Here is an 18,305-nt window from a genome sequence, read left to right as displayed (position 1 = left end):
AAATACAACAATACATTAAAAGATCACACACCAGGACCGGCCCAGTGGCATAGCGGTTAAGTGTGCACTCTCCGCTGCGGCGGTCTGGGGTTCAAATCCTGGGTGCGCACTGATGCACCGCTTGTCAAGCTATGCTGTGGCGGCATCCTATATAAAGTGGAGGAAGATGGGCATGTATCTTAGCCCAGGGCCACTCTTCCTCAGCAAAAAGAGGAGCATTGGTGACAGATGTTAGCTCACGGCTAATCTTCCTCATTAAAAAAAAAAAAAAAAAAAAAAAAAGATGATACACCAAGTGGGATTCCAGGGATCCAAGGATGATTTTTTCTGTGTGAGGAAGATCAGCCCTGAGCTAACATCTGATGCCGATCCTTTTTTTTTTTTTTTTTTTTGCTGAAGAAGATTGGCCCTGAGCTAACATCCGTGCCCATCTTCCTCTACTTTATATGGGACACCACCACAGTATGGCTTGACGTGCACTGTGTTGGTGTGCGCCCAAGATCCAAACCTGAGAACCCCAGGCCACCAAAGCGGAGCACACACACCCACTTGCGCCACTGGGCTGGCACCTACAAGGATGATTAAACATCCACACACCAACCAATGTGATACCCCACATTAGCAAAATGAAGAATACAGATCACATGGTTATCTCAATAAATGCAGAAAAAGCATTCGACAAAATTCAGCATCCATTTATGATTAAAAACTGAATAAAACGAATATAGTAAAAAAAGAAAACCCAAATATAGTAGGAAAGTACCTCAACATAATAAAGGCCATAGATGACAAACCCACAGCTAACCTCATACTCAATAGTGAAAAACTGAAAGCTATCCCTCTAAGAACACAAACAAGACAAGGATGCCCACTTTTGTCACTCTTATTCAACACAGTATTGAAAGTCCTAGCCAGAGTAATTAGGCAAGAAAAACAAAAGGCATCCAAATTGGAAAGGAAAAAGTAAACTCGTCACTACTTGCAGATGACATGCTATTACACACAGAAACCCAAAAGACTCCACCAAAAAACTATTAGAACTAATAAATCAGTTCAGTAAAGCTGCAGGATACAAAATCAACCTATAAAAATCAGCTGCGTTTGTATACACCAATAATGAACTATCAGAAAGGCAAATTAAGAAAACAATACCATTTATGATTATATCAAAAAGAATAAAATACCTAGGAATAAATTTAATCAAGGATTGGGCCGGCCCTGTGGCTTGGTGGTTAAGTGCGCGCGCTGCGATGCTGGTGGCCCGGGTTCGGATCCCGGGTGCGCATCGAGGCACCACTTCTCCGTTCATCCTGAGGCCGAGTCCCACATACAGCAACTAGAAGGATGTGCAGCTACGACACACAACTATCCACTGGGGCTTTGGGGGGAAAAATAAAAAAAATAAAAAAAATAAAAAAAAAATTTAATCAAGGAGGTGAAAGACCTGTACACTGAAAACTATAAGAAATTGATGAAAGAAATTGAAGATGACACAAATAAATGGAAAGATATTCTGTGTTCATGAACTGGAGGATCAATCTTGCTAAAGTGTCCCTACTACCCAAAGCAATCTATAGATTCAATGCAATCCCTATCAAAATCCCAATGGCATTTACCACAGAAATAAAACAATCCTAAAATTTGCATGGAACCACAAAAGACCCTGAACAGCCCAAGTCAAAGCAATCTTGAGAAAGAAAACCAAAGCTGGAGGAATCACACTTCCTGATTTCAAACTATATTACAAAGCTATAGTAATCAAAACACTATGGTATTGGCATAAAAACAGACCCACAGATTAATGGAACAGAATAGAGTCTAAAAATAAACCTATGCACATATGGCCATTTAACTTACAACAAAGGAGCCAAGAATATACAATGGGGGAAAGGACAGTCTCTCCAATTAAATGGTGTTGGGAAAATTGGACAGCCACATATTAAAGAATGAAACTTGACCTCAATCTTGCACTATACACAAAAATTAACTCAAAATGGATTAAAGACTTGAACATAAGACCTGAAACCATAAAACTCCTAGAAGAGAACATAGGGTAAGCTCCTTGACATCAGTCGTGGCGATGATTTTTTGGATTTGATACCAAAAGCAAAGGCAACAAAAGGAAAAATAAACAAGTGAGACTACATCAAACTAAAAAGCTTCTCAACAGCCAAGGAAACATTCAACAAAATGAAAGGGCAATGTATCAAATGGCAGAAAACAATTACAAACCATCTATCTGATAAAGGGCTAATATCCAAAATACATAAAGAACTCAACAGCAAAAAAAAAATCTGATTTATTTCATTTTATTTCTTTTGTGATGAAGATCAGCCCTGAGCTAACATCCACACCAATCCCCTTCCTTTTTGCCAAGGAAGACTGGCCCTGGGCTAACATCTGTGCCCATCTTCCTCCACTTTATATGGGACACCACCACAGCATGGCCGAACAAGCGGTGTATCAGTGCGTGCCCAGGATCCGAACCCAGGCCGCCAGAAGTGGAGCGCGCAGACTTAACTGCTACGCCACGGGGCCGGCCCCCAAACGTCTGATTTAAAAATGAGCAGATGGCCAGCCCCGTGGCTTAGTGGTTAAGTGCGCGCGCTCCGCTACTGGCGGCCCGGGTTCGGATCCCGGGCACGCACCGACGCACCACTTCTCCGGCCATGCTGAGGCCGCATCCCACACACAGCAACTAGAAGGATGTGCAGCTATGACGTACAACTATCTACTGGTGCTTTGGGGGAAAATAAATAAATAAAATTATTAAAAAAAATAAATAAAAATGGGCAGAAAATCTGAATAGACATTTTTCCAAAGACATACAGGACATGAAAAGGTGCTCACATCATTAATCACAAGGGAAATGCAAATCAAAACCACAATGACATTTCACTTCACTATTATCAAAAAGACAACAAATAACAAGCGTGGGCAAGGATGTGGAGAAAAGGAAACCCTTGTGCACTGTTAAGTGTGAATACAAATTGGTACAGCCATTATGGAAAACAGTGTGGAGGTTCCTCAAAAATTAAAAATAGAATTACCATACAATCCAGCAATTCCATTTCTGGGTATTTATCCAAAAGAAATAAAAACAGCAACTCAAAAAGATATACGCACCCCTATGTTCACTGCAGCATTATTTACAATAGCCAAGATATGGAAAGATATGGAAACAACCCCGTGTCCATTGACAGATAAATGAATATATAAGACATTTTCTTTACACACACTAGAGTATTATTCAGCCAGAAAAAAAGAAGAAAGTGTTGCCATTTGCAACAAAACAGATGGAGCTTGAGGGCATCAATGCCAAGTGAACTAAGGCAGACAAAGAAAGACAAATACTGTATGATCTCACTTATATGTGGAGTCGAAAAACAAATAAAGCAAAATGGGTGAAGGGGGTCAAAAGGAACAAACTCCCAGTTATAAGATAAATAAGTCCTGGGGATATAATGTACATGGTGACTACAGTTATTAATACTGTACTGCATACCTGAAAGCTGCTAAGAGAGTATATCTTAAAAGTTCTCATAAGAAAAAATTTTTCTAACTATGCACGATGATAGACAACTAAACTTATTTTGGTGATCACTTTGGATTATACATAAACAACAAATCTTTAGGTTATACACCTGAAACTAATATAATGTTATATGTCAATTATACCTCAATTAAAAAAATTGAAAAAAAAAGAAATAGCAGAATAAGCATGGAACTAAGAGATATGAAAGCAAATATCAAAAGCATCAGCTACAAAAGTTGAAAATGAAAGCCTTGTAAAAAGAGAAACGAGAGGAGACAGCAGCTATACCCTATTGTTTTTATACATAAATCCTATATTATTAATTGATTCTTTAAACTATGTGCATATATTTTTTTATTTATATAAATTTTTTGAATTTTTAAAAAAGTATTTGCAAGAAAATTTGATACTGTTGGAAGATAGAATCTGGATTGGGTAAGGGATAAGAGGGGAAATAGAGCAAATGTGATAAGGTCAATAGTCGGGAGGTTTTCATGACATGAGAGAATTGTTAAGTAAACTGGAAGGATGCAATCTAGGTAAGAGAGAGATGGTTGAACTAAAGACTGCAAAGGTGACACACTAGCAGTGACCAGGCAAGTGATGCTGAGGTAGAGGGAAAAAGATCATCACTGGAGCTGTGGAAGTCAAGGACCTGAGACCACCAGGATGCTGGATGGATCATCCACGTGGTTGCTGAGATATTCAAGAAGGAAACAAGAGCAGTGGACGAAAGATGGAGAGCCATTTCTCTTTGACTTCTCCTCCAAATACTTTCTCTCTAAAATGAGGGAAGGTGGAGAAAATAAATAAGGGATGAATTACTAAAGCATACAGGCTCTTACACTTTACAAAAAACTAAAATGTTCTACTAGTGTATTTGTAAAACATTCCAGTAAATTAGAACATGTAACTATTTAAAATTATTTTATTCATGCATTCAATAAATTTGTTGAGCAAGGAAAGAGCAAATTGTTGAGAGCAACTGAAAGAGCAGAGCAACGAGGGATATTTACAATAGAGGCAAATCTCAAAAGGTAAGGACAGCATGACCTTGCTCAGAAAAACTGCTCAAGGTAAAAGCCCTTGCTTTTTCACAATGCTAGATACCAGAACTATATATTCAATTCTTTTAGTATAGTCATATGATATGTATGGGGGTGTGTTTATGTTTATATGTATATTCTTTTTTTTTTTTTTTTTTTAAAGATTTTATTTATTTTATTTTTTCCCCCCAAAGCCCCAGTAGATAGTTGTATGTCATAGCTGCACATCCTTCTAGTTGCTGTATGTGGGACTCAGCCTCAGGATGGACGGAGAAGTGGTGCCCCAATGCGCACCCGGGATCCGAACCCGGGCCACCAGCCATCGCAGCGCGCGCACTTAACCACCAAGCCACAGGGCCGGCCCTATATGTATATTCTTAAGAAAAAAAATGAGAGAGAAATTAACAGCATCTATGGAATGCCAACCAGCAAAAACCAACTTAGGCCAGAGAAAGCTGAAACTGACAGGGCTCCTCAGGGAGGTTTGACAAGAAACAAGCGGACCTGGGGCAGACCCACAGAAAGGCTCAGGTATCTAAACTGTCAGGTATTTCTGAAACAAGGGTCAAGGGCAGGACTCAAAACAACAACATTGAAACTGTATCAGTAGCACAGATCTTTCCACAAGTAAGAAAGGGTCTTTACATTTTGGAGGGAACACAGAGATTTAGGACTCCATGAGATTTAAGACTCCATAACAGCTAAGGATAGGCCCTGTACTGAAAACAGAGTTTGTCCAAGCCTTCTCAGTGAACAGTCAGACTTTCAGCCATTTTCCACGTTTGACTTCTAGAGTTCTAGGGCTCAGGTTTATAGCCCTAGGAATCCCTCTCAGAGAAAACAGATTTGCCAAAGAGAAAACAGCCATAGGATTCTGACATTTGGGAATTCTTCCAATGAAAAAGTGGTCCTGTTGTCCTACACAGAAATCTGCCAGCCAACAAACCCGGACCATGCACAGTAAGCTCCCAGTCAGCTTTTTAAAATGCCTCACTTTTAAATATGAACAGTCAGTCAAGGATCACCAGCCAACTGAAGAAAGATTTCAGCATGAGACAGAGCCTAAAATACTCAGGTAGCAAAATGGAACCTGAAAGAAGAGAGATTCTGTGAGATGAGGAAGAAAACTCAAACAAAACTATAATGTCCTCGACAGTCGACAATGAAAGATATTTCATCTGAAATTTTATAACACCATGAATAGAGCTTCCAGAATGAAAAAGCAGGACACACAAAGGATAGGAGATCAAAATATATGTTGAATTCTTTGCCTCTGTAAGCTAATATACAATGGAGCGATGTCTTCAGAATTTTGATGGAAACTACGTCCAACCTAGATTTCTATACTAAGACAAACCATAATTCAAATGTGCTAGTAGAATAAACTTCATCAGGTATACAGAAGCTCCAGAAAAATGAGGTAGCAAACCAAGAAAAGACAAACATGTGCGGTCAAGGAAACAGGAAATCCAAATGGGAGAGGAAAAGGGAATTACCAAGCACAGTGAAAGGAAATCAAAAGTGACAGCTACCCAGCAAATCTAAATGGCAATCAAGCCAACAGGAGGAAGAAGACAGAAGACATCAACGAAAAAGAAAAGAACCTATAGACTCTTAAGGCTTACAGTTCTGTCAAGTTTGGGGATGAGATTATACAACAAATTAAAAGATTAAACGAAAAAAAGAAGTACTTATTAACTACAGGAAAAACAAATGTTGTGCAAGAAAGAAAATATGACCATAACATACTACATAGCCGTTTGTTAAAAACATCTACATGGGGGCCAGCCTGGTGGCGCAAGCAGTTAAGTGCATGCGCTCCGCTGCGTCGGCCAGGGGTTCGCCGGTTTGGATCCCGGGCGCACACCAACACACCGCTTGGCAAGCCATGCTGTGGCGGCATCCCATATAAAGTGGAGGAAGATGGGCACAGATGTTAGCCCAGGGCCGTCTTCCTCAGCAAAAAGAGGAGGATTGGCAGATGTTAGCACAGGGCTGATCTCACAAAAACAAAAACAACAACAAAAAAACATCTACATGGTTACATAACACATACTAAACCCTAATGTAAACAAAATTTGTAAGTGACTGTATTGGAAGGATGGGGAAAAGGGAAAGTGTTGGGACAGCTGTGGCTAGGAGATGTGATTGAGAGCAAAATCCTTGTTTTTCACAGAAATAACAATGATAGCAAATCTAAAGCATATCATGTTCCAGGCAGTTCTAACTACTGATATTAATTCACTCATCCTCATGAAACCCTTGCCATGATTATCACCCCCATTTTATACATGAGGAAACCGAGAATGTAAGTAACTTGCCAAAAGTCACAACTAATGAATAATAAAGCAAAGAATCAAACCCCAGCAATACCGCTCCACTCTCCATGCTCATATCTACAACAACGGCAGTTCCCAGGAAGTCTTTACATTCTCAAAAATTACTGAGAACACCAAAGACTCAGTCCATATTGGATATAACTATCAAGAGTATTTTAGGGCCGGCCCTGTGGCTTAGCGGTTAAGTGCGTGCGCTCCGCTGCCGGCGGCCCGGGTTCGGATCCCGGGTGCGCACCAAGGCACCACTCCTCCAGCCATGCTGAGGCCGCGTCCCACATACAGCAACTAGAAGGATGTGCAGCTATGACAGACAACTATGTACTGGGGCTTTGGGGGAAAAATAAATAAATAAAATCTTTAAAAAAAAAAAAAAGAGTATTTTAATAGCCTTTTCAGAATTATGGGGATTCTTCTTTAATGTGACACAAAATTTAGCAAAGATTTCTTAAAGGCTGATTGCAATGTCAAATGTGAAATCACATCAACGAACTTTTCGTATTTTCTTATGTTAAAATTCATGGGCCTATGGTGCAATTTGAGAGTCTATTTTGCATGCACTGGTCATTTGGAAAATACTGATTCACTCAGTTACGCAGATCTTCCAAATGTTAACATATTTTATTATACAATATAAAAATATCACATTCATTAATACCCCCACAGATCTATCAGGAAAGTCTAGCTATTGGGAAGTTGTCAAGCTCATGGTGGTAAATGCCAGTTTTCCAAAATTCTAATTTTTTTGTTGAAAACTCATTTTATCATTGGTAAGAAATATTTCAGTTTTTCCTTGAAATAGCAGGTTCACAGTTCATTTTTAAGAAAATGTTAGCCACATTCCCAAGTCTGACTAACCATGATATCTGTCAGTCATGCTTTCGAGTAAAAATGATGTTCCGTGAAAAAAAGTGGCTAGCTCAGCTCACAGCTCAATCACACACGATTTCTCTCGAAACATCCACCATATTTCTGGATGTACGCTGGAAGTCCTTGATGCATAATTCGCACTTCATGACACATAATACTCAAAGGTTGAGAATTAATAATTATTTATAATCTTTATTGCTTCATCAAGGATGTTAAGTGAAAGTGGCATTATTATTATTTCCTGTGAGTGTGTAGCAGTGCTGAATAAAATGACAGTTTGATGCCACCAGTTTTACCTACCACTGCTTTTGTACCATGAATGCAAACATCAACAGTGAAAAAACGCAAATAACATCTTAGTGCTGTAACAAAAAATAGTTTTGACCTCATGGGCCTCTTGAATGGAACTCAGGGATCCCTAGGGATCTGCAGATAATCTTTGAGAACCACTGCACTGCACTATAGGCCTCACGCATGCGCTGTGTAACACTGAAAAATAAGGAAGTGGCAATATAAATACACTGTAAAGTAGGAAGGCCAATACCAAGAGTCAAAAGTAGTCGTCTTTCAAGAAAGGTAAGCTGGGGACTGTGCCTTTCATAGTAAGCCTTGTACTACTATTTGACTTTTGGGGAGCTTGTATCATTCCAATAAAAATCTGCAAAAATATCTAAATACTTCCCCATCAGCTGACAAATAATTTGCTCCCTTCCAGAAGGTTATCCCAAATACATTGTTTTAGGGGAACTCTTGCCCCTACACGCCAATACTTAGCAGTCACAAAAAAATTAGACACTTAGAGACAAGATACTAAAAGAAAAAGGTTGGAAAACACTGCCTTGCTTCATTATAGGAAAAGAGACATTAACTAGAAAAAAATTTGCAAAATAAAATAGAAAGCTCCTATAGAATGCCATTTCTATCCAAGATCTCATAACTCTTAATATATCCATGCTCAACATCACCATTTATGCTAACTGCACACTCTCTGTAAAACAGAGAAAATATTCTCCTCTCCAGATCCAAAACAGATGAGATGCACTGGAATGAAGAAACACTGTAAAAAAGCTTCATAACAGAGGAAAACATTCCCCCTAGACAGGGCTTAGAAGAAAATCATACCTGAAAATGGGAATTCTGTGTCAAAGGAGATTTCTCTGCATTCTTTAAATTCCGCTGTTGAGCAATGAAACGAATAAGATGGTTTGTTTCAGGAGAGCCCCGGGCACCGACTGTAGAGCGTCGTCTGGATTTTTTAAGGTAGGATGATGACTTTCCTATAATGAAAACTCTCTTTTAAACTGGAATAAGACAAGGCAATCATCAGTAATCATGTCCTGATTACCCATAATGTACCAGCCTGAGAGAGAACATGATAAACACACGGTACAGAAATCTAAATAGAAAATTATAGGCAAAATTGTTCTGATCAGCTCCGTAGGGATCTTTGTTTTGTCTACTGATTTATTCCATGCTCCTGGAACAGTGCCCAGCACACAGACGACATTTATCAAACAGTTGTGGAATAAAGGCATGAACATATTTTACTTAATAGTTCTCATATTTTTGTTTCATATTTCCTGCACACAGAGGTGGGTAATGGCTTCCTTTGGACTAAGAATTTCTCTTTTTCTGAACTAGTCTCATCCCCAAGACTAAAAGGAAAGAACTCCACCTAGGCACATGTATTCTCTGTTTCCAGTTCTTCAAGATAATTTCTCTCTTAGATACCTACCTACCTCCAGCACACTACCCTGAATTCTGGCCAAACACCTAAGCGCACAATATAAATCTAGCTTTTTAAAAGTCTAAGAGTGATGTTCTTGAGAAGGGAACATAGAGTGGCATGCTCCTCTGGTCTTGTCTCAAGCACCTATTTCCTAGCCTAGGGCCCTCTGACTTTCAAGTTCCCCATTACCCTCCATTCCTAAATGCTATTCTCTAATCTAATTCCATTCCCCTATTTCCTTCTTCGCCATCTAAGTCAGACTTCACAGGCTCCTGTGAATTTCGTTCCTACTTCTTGAAGATTAGCCTTTGGGTAAATTTTCTGTTTCTAATTTTAAAAGAGGCATACTCCAATCTTTCAGTGTTGTATTTTCTTAATCACTTCAACTTCTTTTACTTTTGTCATACAAAACCACAAAATGTATTACTTTTTGTAGTATACACACTCCGGTATCCCATGTGTCTGGTCAAAAAGTGATTCATACACATATTCTTTTCCAGTTCGGGCACAGAGCACAACTCTGACTTAGGAGCATTGTCATGCTGGATGCCCCGGGGGCCCTGGTATCCTGCTGCGCTAGAACTGTGTATGTGCACAGAAGTCTCCTTGACCAAGCAAGTTTGCAGAGTCAATTTAAATACGTCAAGTAATAAGACACAATAGATGAACAAAACTGAGTTATATTAAAGTTATTTTTAAATTCTAAAAGCACTGCAAAGAATGACAACTTCTCTTACCAGAAGAGTTCTTCACAAAGCTGTCAGATGTAATTCCCAAGTGCTCTACAGTTACTGAGGAAAAGTTCAAAGGTGATTTAAAACTATCCGGTGTGCAATAATTAGGAGTCACTTTGCGCGAGTGTTTCTGAGGAGTTACAAGGTTCCCATTTCCAAAAACTAAAGAGGCATTTTCTGAAACAGACATGTTGTGGAGATTAAACACCATTCTCAAGATAAACACCTAAACCTTAAATTTCACAAGGCGGCAATAGATTACTACACACCAGCATTATTAACAGCAGACTCCTTGGTTTCAGGGAGCTTGCTGTCCTTGAAGTTGGTATCCATCTAAAAGAAGGAGAGAAAGAAAGAAACAAAAATGACCACACCGCTCAGATTAATGTGATTCTATCGAGATCCTCATGCAAGACTGAACCCTAATGCAATCGATGCTGGCATGAATATAGATGCCAAGAAAGTACCTCTGGAGCTCAAATTAAAGAGAGAAACGGAGGAAACCTGTTCAGGATGAAACAAAGCAGACCCCATACTACAAGCCACGGCTTTTCATCCTCAGCGAACATCCGAATCATCCGCGCACCCTGGGAAACACGCAGCTTTCTAGACTCGCAGAAATTCCAATTCAGGAGGTGTGGCTGAGCCCCAGAACCTGCATTTTAAACAGCCCGCGGGTGAGCAGCTCAGGTGGCAGGAGGACCCCCACCTCGGTGGGGCAGGATAAGCAGAGCACAGTTCGAGAAACGGCCGACCCCACAGCTCTGCGGCCCGCATGTGAAACCCCGCCGAGCCACTGCCCCACCTCTCCCGCCCGCTCGGCTCTCCTCCGCCGGGGTCCACCGCGAGCACGGCCCCGCAGACGGGCGTCGTGCCGGTCGGCCTTCCAGACCTCGGCTCTTTGGTCCTGAAGGTTCGCTCGGGAAAGCGACCGCCGGAAGGCCGCCTCGTCCCCGGCCGCCGCCGCGACCGCCCCGACCCCGCAGCCGCGTTACCGCACCCTCCCCTCGGCTCGCCGCCGCCCGCCGCCGGATTCAAATCGCCGGCCCCGCCCCGCAGCGTCCGGCGTCACTCGGCGAGTCTCTACGCCGCCGCCACCCGCAAGTGTCCGCGCCCTCTCCGACCTCTCCCAGACCTCTTCCTCGCCGTCCCAGGAACAGCAGTGGCTGCGTGCGCTCAGAGAGAAGCCACCGCTAGCTGCGGGTGACGCACGGACCGGAGGGTCCGGCGACTAACCTGCGTCCGCGGGGACTACTTTCCAGGAGTCTCGCGGAAGAACCCTTCGGTTATTCTTTTAGCTCCTCCCCCCGCCTTTCGATTGGATGCTGCAAACTTCGAAAAGAATCGTTGGACCAATCTTGACAGAACCGCCGCTGGCGCTTACCCAATCAGCCAGTCCTGACGGCAGCCGTTTCCTCTGTGGGTTGAGCAAACGGGGGTGGTTACAGCGGGGTGGTGCTGACTGGTGTGGGTCGTTTCTAGCGCTCCACCTCCTTCCCTCAAACCCCGCCTCTGTATGCAGATAAGCTTTACCTGGTGTTGGGGTTGCGCCTGCTCAGTAACGCTTTGAGACGCCGCTTGGCTCCAGGGTCTGCTCTGATTGGCTGATAAACCCTCCCGTCCGACAGAATGCAGTCTCTCTTCTCTCCGTCCACCTGGGCTGGATTAGTATGAACCCACCCAATGCAGGGCGATGATTGGCTGAGTGCCGGCCGGCGCTGCCGGTTGATTGGTGGAGCTTAGAGTCAGTCTGGGAGAGGTGGGGGAAGGGATCCAGGCGGACTGAGGAGCCCAGGGGCGGGGTGGGAAGGAGGACCGGCCAACCCCGGGGTGTGGGACGGAGAGTGCGTGTGTGTGTCTGTCTGCCGAAGAAAGAAGGTGGCGAAGGGAGGAGAGTTCGAGTGGGTGGAGGGAGGGGAGGGGCGGGAGAAGAAAAAGGTGGGAGGAGAGCCAAGTGGGAGGGTGGCGGCTCACTCAGGACCCAGTGGGGGCAGCGCGATGAGGCGGGTGACCCTGTTCCTTAACGGCAGCCCCAAGAATGGAAAGGTAAGGGGGTCGGAAGGAGGCGAGGCGGGCCCGGCTGGGGGGCGAGGGCAGCGGAGTGCGGAGCGGGCCGGCAGGGCAGAGGCTGAAGTTGGGGAGAGGGGCTGGGAGCTGGGAGGTGGGCGTGCGCCGGGGTGGGGGCGTCCGAGAGCTGAAGGTGGGTCTTGGCGGCCTCCTCCCAGCCCCGGGATTCCCAGCCGGAGCCTGCCCTTCGACTCCCCAGCTGCCCGGGGACCAGCGCAGGTCATCTTGTGCTTCATCATTGCCAAGTCCAGGTGCGGGGCAGGGAGGGCCGCTGTCACCTGAGCTCTTGGTGCTGATGTTCCTTTTTCCACCTCCTCCCCGAAGACCCCGCTGCCCCCCCCCCCCCCGCTATAGAAGGCGCTTGTTTCCACCTTCGTGCTGAGTAATGATCTGCTCCAGAAAGTGGTGGTAACCACTAAGACATGTAAGGGTGATCAGATAAAAGAATTAAACTCTTTATCAGTGGATAAAGAAACTATTTTTCCGTCGTAGGTCGAATAGAGGATTAAAAATTAGAGACATTTTCTTGATGGTCTCCTTCCCCCCATCTTTTAGGTGCCCCGAGTCCCGCTGCCGCCAAACTTGTGTACTTGCTTTGTTGTTTCGCCTTATTTTAGTACCTTAGAGGACTGTGACAGTAGACCAAAATGGATTGATTTGACATTACTCTTTGCTGTGTTAGGCCTTTGTTGAGGGCGTGGTACTAAATATTTTTCCAACACTGGAGCAAGCCAAAATGAATCCTGTTCCTTCTCAGCCTCTTGCCCCACCCATGAAAGTTGGTCGGCTTCTTTGGAAAATTTGACTGTTCGAGGCAGACATATATGGTGTGGCTAAATGACGTCTAGAAGTAACTAAGCCTTAGAGACTAAGGTAAAGGTAAATTGGCCTCATTATATTATTATTTGCCAGAGTACTTTGTTTCCTTCATATTTTGGAAACGTGAAATTTTAAATAACTTAATTGTGCCACGATATAAAAAATGGCTTTCCAACTACTCTGCAACTTTGAGTAAACATGCTCTAAAAATTTGAACCACAGTGTAGTTTGTTGACTATAATTTTGTTTTCCTGTTTTTAGAGATTTAATATTCATAAAAAACATTCATAAGAAACAACTGACATAAATTCAAGTTCTTGAGTTTTCATAAATGCTACTTCAAAATATGCTTCACAAGATTTACTTATTTCTGACCGTTATTAACTTTTTCTAAACCTGTTTTGTCTGTTGTTAGCTGCTACTCATAATCTAAAACTTATATTGTTACTGGAAGAAAGATTTAGTATATCCAAAGTTACAATTGTAATATGTTCTCAAAAACAGACCTCTGATTGACCTTTTTATCCATCATGTCTTTGTTATTCCCTGAAAGACAAGATGTTTAGACTCGGTCATAAAGATTTAACTGTGCTCTAAATCTCTTCTGAAACTGCAGAATTTTGTTGTCATAGATTGGCTGGGTTAGTTGTACCATATTCTTTTAATAAGGTTTTTGGGTTTTTTTAAGCTGTCTAGTTTTGACTAGGTTAGGTTTTTGGATTTAAATTTTTTTTGCTTTAAAAATATTTTGCTAGAGAATCTCAGAAGATTGGAAAAAACACATCTCAAATAATTAAATATAAATAGGTTTATGTTACAAAGATCATAAAAACCCAAACTGGAGAATACTAGTATGATTTAGTATTAAAAAATAAATCATGCCATAATCTTTACTATTCAAATGGAAAACATACTCTATGCCAAAGTTGTCAGTGTTTCCTCTCCTCTCCCTTCAGCTGATTAAAAAAAAAATCATTACTCTTTTTTGACAAAAAAGAGCAGAATAATACATAACAGCCTGCATTTTTATGTAAATAAAGTGTATTTAGCCAGGATTGGCATGATCATGACATGATGTTAAGAAGAATGTGCTAAAACAAAGTGCTAGTACAAGGTAGAGTTTGATTTCCCATCTACCAGTTGAAATATCTGTGTCACTTTCATTATCTCCTTATTTACCTAGTTTCTGTTTTTACTTCCTGGTCATAAGAATAATATTTGTTTTTTCAAATAAGTTTCCCTCCTATAAAGCTTGTTCAGTGGTTGCCAGACTGGGCCCTGAAGCCTGAGGTTGGGGAGGCACAGAGTCACTGCAGGGGACTCTATCGTGTGCTCCCGGTGACTTGACTTCTGTATACCGAATAAACATAAGCGTAACTAGTGAATGTTTTGATGTTCAAGAGAGGCCTGTGCATTCCCGAAAACAGTGCTTTCCAGAGTGAGATGCTACACCACAGAGGATGTGCGAGAGGATCTAGTAGAGTTTGAGAAGCAATACCTTTTATTTTTTACTTAAAAATATAAAATAATATTAAAACTTGATTTTTCCAACCTGGAAAGACATAGGTGCCTTCAGTCACTGAATGTGTTAGCTGGACTTTAGCTTACAAGTGCCAGGTTAAGACTTGTATTATGCAGTTTTAACTAAACCCCTCACCAAAATGCCAAGTGGCTGTAAAAGATTGCTTCAAAGAAGCAGCAGACTGAAGATGGTATTAGGTATGCAAGCGTGAGTAAACAGAGAGAAAGAGCTGCGCTGCCACTCCTCCTGATATGAACTATGAGGGAAAAACTAGGGATCTCTTTGGCTCTGAGAAGAAGTAAAAAATGCCAAATTTTAAAGAAGACTATTTGAAGGCCTATTTAATAACTGCTGGTAACAGTAAACCTCTCCCTAAGTGTATATTGTTCTTTGAAATACTAGACAATAGGGTCATCCCAATTAGCAGGACATTTAAAAATAAATATTTTCCAGCACATAAAGACAACAGTTTCAGATTTTTTTCTTTTTTTTTTAATAAAGTCAATCTTATATTTGGCAGACTAAATTTAATGATAAATACTTAGGGGATTCTTACTGGCCAACTTGTCTAAGTCGATAAAAATCCTCATATCATTTGGGAAAACATTCTTTCTGATAGTGGTATATAGTTCAAAAATAAGTAAATACACAAAGGTTTGAGCACATGCCCAAATATGTTTTATCAATGAGCTCCATGGTCAAAAACTTTTGAAGGCCACAGTTCTAAAAAAAATTAGGATCTTTAAGTTTGGGGGATTCTTTTGTTTGTTTTCTTAAACTGCTCCAAAAAAGTCATTTATGCTTGCACTTTTCTTTTTTTTTTTTTTTTTAAAGATTTTATTTATTTATTTTTTCCCCCCAAAGCCCAGTAGATAGTTGTATGTCATAGCTGCACATTCTTCTAGCTGCTGTATGTGGGACGCGGCCTCAGCATGACCAGAGAAGCGGTGTGTCGGTGCGCAGCCGGGATCCGAACCCGGGCCGCCAGCAGCAGAGCGCACGCACTTAACCACTAAGCCACGGGGCCGGCCCTATGCTTGCACTTTTCGTCCTTTCTCCGTATGAATTCAAAATCTCAGAATTTGCATTGTTATCTTTTTAGTATTTCTTGTAAAAGTTGGCATTAAGGAATTTGAAATGAGGACTCATATCTGAATGTAGTGAGTGGCTTCTGAGCAACCTGATGTCCAGTGACGATGATGTACATCTTGAACATAAGGTGCTTTTTTTTTACTTCAGAATATTCAGTAATGAGCTATGCAAGTCATAGGCCTGTTAGATCGCGTATTCATTCATTCAGCCAGCACGGAACTGAGTGAGGAACTGTGCCAGGCACTGCAGACATAGTGGGATATGCAGTGGATCCTCATTCTGTACTGATGTTGACAGTCTTGCTCCAGGATAACTGTTTTCTTCTGGCTTTGATATGAGGTCAGAAGTATGTTGTTGGTATTAAGTATCCAGATTTGAACCCATTATATTGAATTGATTTGAAGAAAGGTGAAAATTGAGGTGAACCTTTGCTTATTGAAATCTAAACATTAACAAGAACCTTGGGAGGGCTTGCTCTTCAAACATTTAAAAAATATATTTGATACATATAAAATAATAAAGAATATTAATATGCATAAAAATTAAAAGGAAAATAATATAACAAATATCAGTAAACCCGCCACACAACCCAAGAAATAGCATATTACCAAAACTCCATGGGCTCGGCATCTGCTTTCCTAGCCCCTTGCTTCTCCCATAAAGGCAGCCAATTTCATGAATTTTGTGTTTCTCTTTGCCATGTTTTTTTAATCTCTTTTAATAAATAGTTTTGCTTTTTATATGTATGTGTCATATTGTATGTGGTCTTTTTGGACGTGCATTTTTCATTCAATATAATGTTTCTAAGATTCCATCCATAATGTCCCACACAGTGATAGCTTAGTCATTGTCACTGCTTTATCATAGTCCATTATATAAAAATACTACCACAGTTTATCTATTCTCCTGTCAATGGACATTTGGGTGGTTTATTTTCTTTATATTTTGCTATTAAATTGACAGTCCTGCCATGAATATTCCTGTATATAGATCCTGGTGTACACGTGCAAGCATTTTTCTAGGGCAGTGGTTCGAGAACTTGAGCATGCATTGGAATCACCTGGAGGAATTGAGCAAACACATTGCTGGGCCCTATCCCTGGAGCTTTAGATTCAGTAGGTCTAGGGCAGGGCTAGGAATTTGAATTTCTAACATATTTCCAGGTGATCTTAATACTGCCAGCCTAGGGAACACACTTTTAAGAACCACCGCTCTAGGGTATATACTTAAGTTGTAATTACTGGGTGTTAGGGTATGTGAATGTTTCGTTTTTCACAATAATGCCAAATTGTTTTTCAAAGTCATTGCAGTAATTTATATCCGACCAACATTGCATAAACCTTCCCATTGATCCACGTCCTCTTCAACTCTTGGTATTTTCAGACTTTTTAATTTTTAATTCTAAGATTTTCCTTCTTGACCTAAAGTTAGTTATGTCATCCTTTTTGGGAATAAAATAATTTTAATTTTTTAAATATGTTAAACTAAAAGTGTAGGTAGAGTAAATTGAGTTCAACATTTAGTTATTAATTGTGATTGGTGGTTCCCTTACGTAAATCGTCCTGCATAAATTCAACAAGTATTTATTGATTGTGTATGAGGTAATAGATATTCTGGGCATATAAGAAAAAAATGTTTTAAATACATGTGCAGGTGTTAATTTTTAAATTTGAGTAACATAGGTTACAATTGGAAAATGGTGTTTAAAGGCAAATTAAAACAAACTGATATGTCTTGCTAGGCACAGTATACCATTTACTTTCGCAATTGTAGATAGCTTTCACTTGTCAGGGGATCTGAACTTTAGAAAGAATTAAGTTAAATAGTAGTATCATATAGTAGTCATAAACTTTAATAGACGTGCTTCCAATTTACTCCATAGAATGCTTCCGTTCTACGTATAGTGCCTAGGTTATTAAAGAGGATAATCACAGTGACATGGAAGCTTTAGGTCCACACTGGGGAGTGTAACACACGTGAAGCAAATAGCCCTTGTAAGCATGAGCATTTTATAAATGTCAGCCTCTCGGAGGACTAGAGTAAGCTTAGTATGTAACAGCTCATATCCGTGATATACAAGATTTGCGTTGCTGCTTTTTCCCAACAAAGTTGTCATATAAAAAAGGTACATGTGCCAGTCTGTTTGAAACTTTCTCACCGACTTAAAATCTTCTCCATGTGTATCAACACTTCATGTTGACATATATCTATTTTTAAATCTGATGTTCTGATTGGTTTATATAAAAGACTAATTTTGAATATTATATTTGTAATATAATTCCATCTATTTCTTAGTATTAGTATGCTTGAGAAAATCAAGCTAAAGTGATCCAGTTGAAAAACAAATGCCAAAAATGCCCTCCAAATGAAAAGCAAGTATGTTGGCCCAACTTCAGAGAAATTTTCAAATTCTTTGCAGTAATTTCAGTGCTATTTTCTCTAATTGATGGCCCTTTGGTTATTTCATTTAAAGGAAATCGTCAATGGCTAGATTAATTGTCAGCTGTTAAAATAATTTTTATTTGTAAAATGAGTAGAGCAATGGAGACCTTAAA

At 40.7% G+C, this 18,305-nt stretch overlaps 2 protein-coding genes across 12 annotated transcripts in view; one reads left to right on the top strand and one right to left on the bottom strand.

Annotated features, from left to right (window-relative positions):
* The window catches only part of CDCA2 (cell division cycle associated 2), a 54,603-nt gene extending 43,126 nt beyond the window's left edge, over nt 1-11,477 (bottom strand). The window contains exons 1-5 of one of the 9 annotated variants that reach the window (XM_087437336.1): nt 11,375-11,477; nt 10,520-10,583; nt 10,254-10,427; nt 8,910-9,064; nt 4,191-4,316 (exon numbers count right to left, since the gene is read on the bottom strand). In XM_087437336.1, coding sequence (XP_087293462.1) covers nt 4,191-4,316; nt 8,910-9,064; nt 10,254-10,427; nt 10,520-10,583 — 519 coding nt within the window. In that variant the 5' untranslated portion in view covers nt 11,375-11,477. Of the gene's footprint in view, nt 1-4,190; nt 4,317-8,909; nt 9,089-10,253; nt 10,428-10,519; nt 10,584-10,717; nt 11,024-11,055; nt 11,229-11,374 lie in introns of those variants that run through there. The other 8 variants (XM_087437334.1, XM_087437335.1, XM_087437332.1 and 5 more) reach the window with 8 other exon arrangements.
* A 721-nt stretch (nt 11,478-12,198) lies between these two features.
* The window catches only part of KCTD9 (potassium channel tetramerization domain containing 9), a 31,002-nt gene continuing 24,895 nt past the window's right edge, over nt 12,199-18,305 (top strand). For 2 of the 3 annotated variants that reach the window (XM_087437341.1, XM_004433570.3), the window contains exon 1: nt 12,199-12,296. In XM_087437341.1, the coding sequence (XP_087293467.1) occupies nt 12,249-12,296 (48 nt within the window). In that variant the 5' untranslated portion in view covers nt 12,199-12,248. The remainder of the gene's footprint in view (nt 12,297-18,305) is intronic. The other variant, XM_087437342.1, reaches the window with a different exon arrangement.

The sequence above is a fragment of the Ceratotherium simum genome, chromosome 12, assembly GCF_057802395.1.
Source record: "Ceratotherium simum simum isolate JZ-2026a chromosome 12, ASM5780239v1, whole genome shotgun sequence".
NCBI lineage: Eukaryota > Metazoa > Chordata > Mammalia > Perissodactyla > Rhinocerotidae > Ceratotherium > Ceratotherium simum.
The sequence above is the reverse complement of the archived record's forward strand: the minus strand, read 5'-3'. Positions and strand labels throughout refer to the sequence as shown.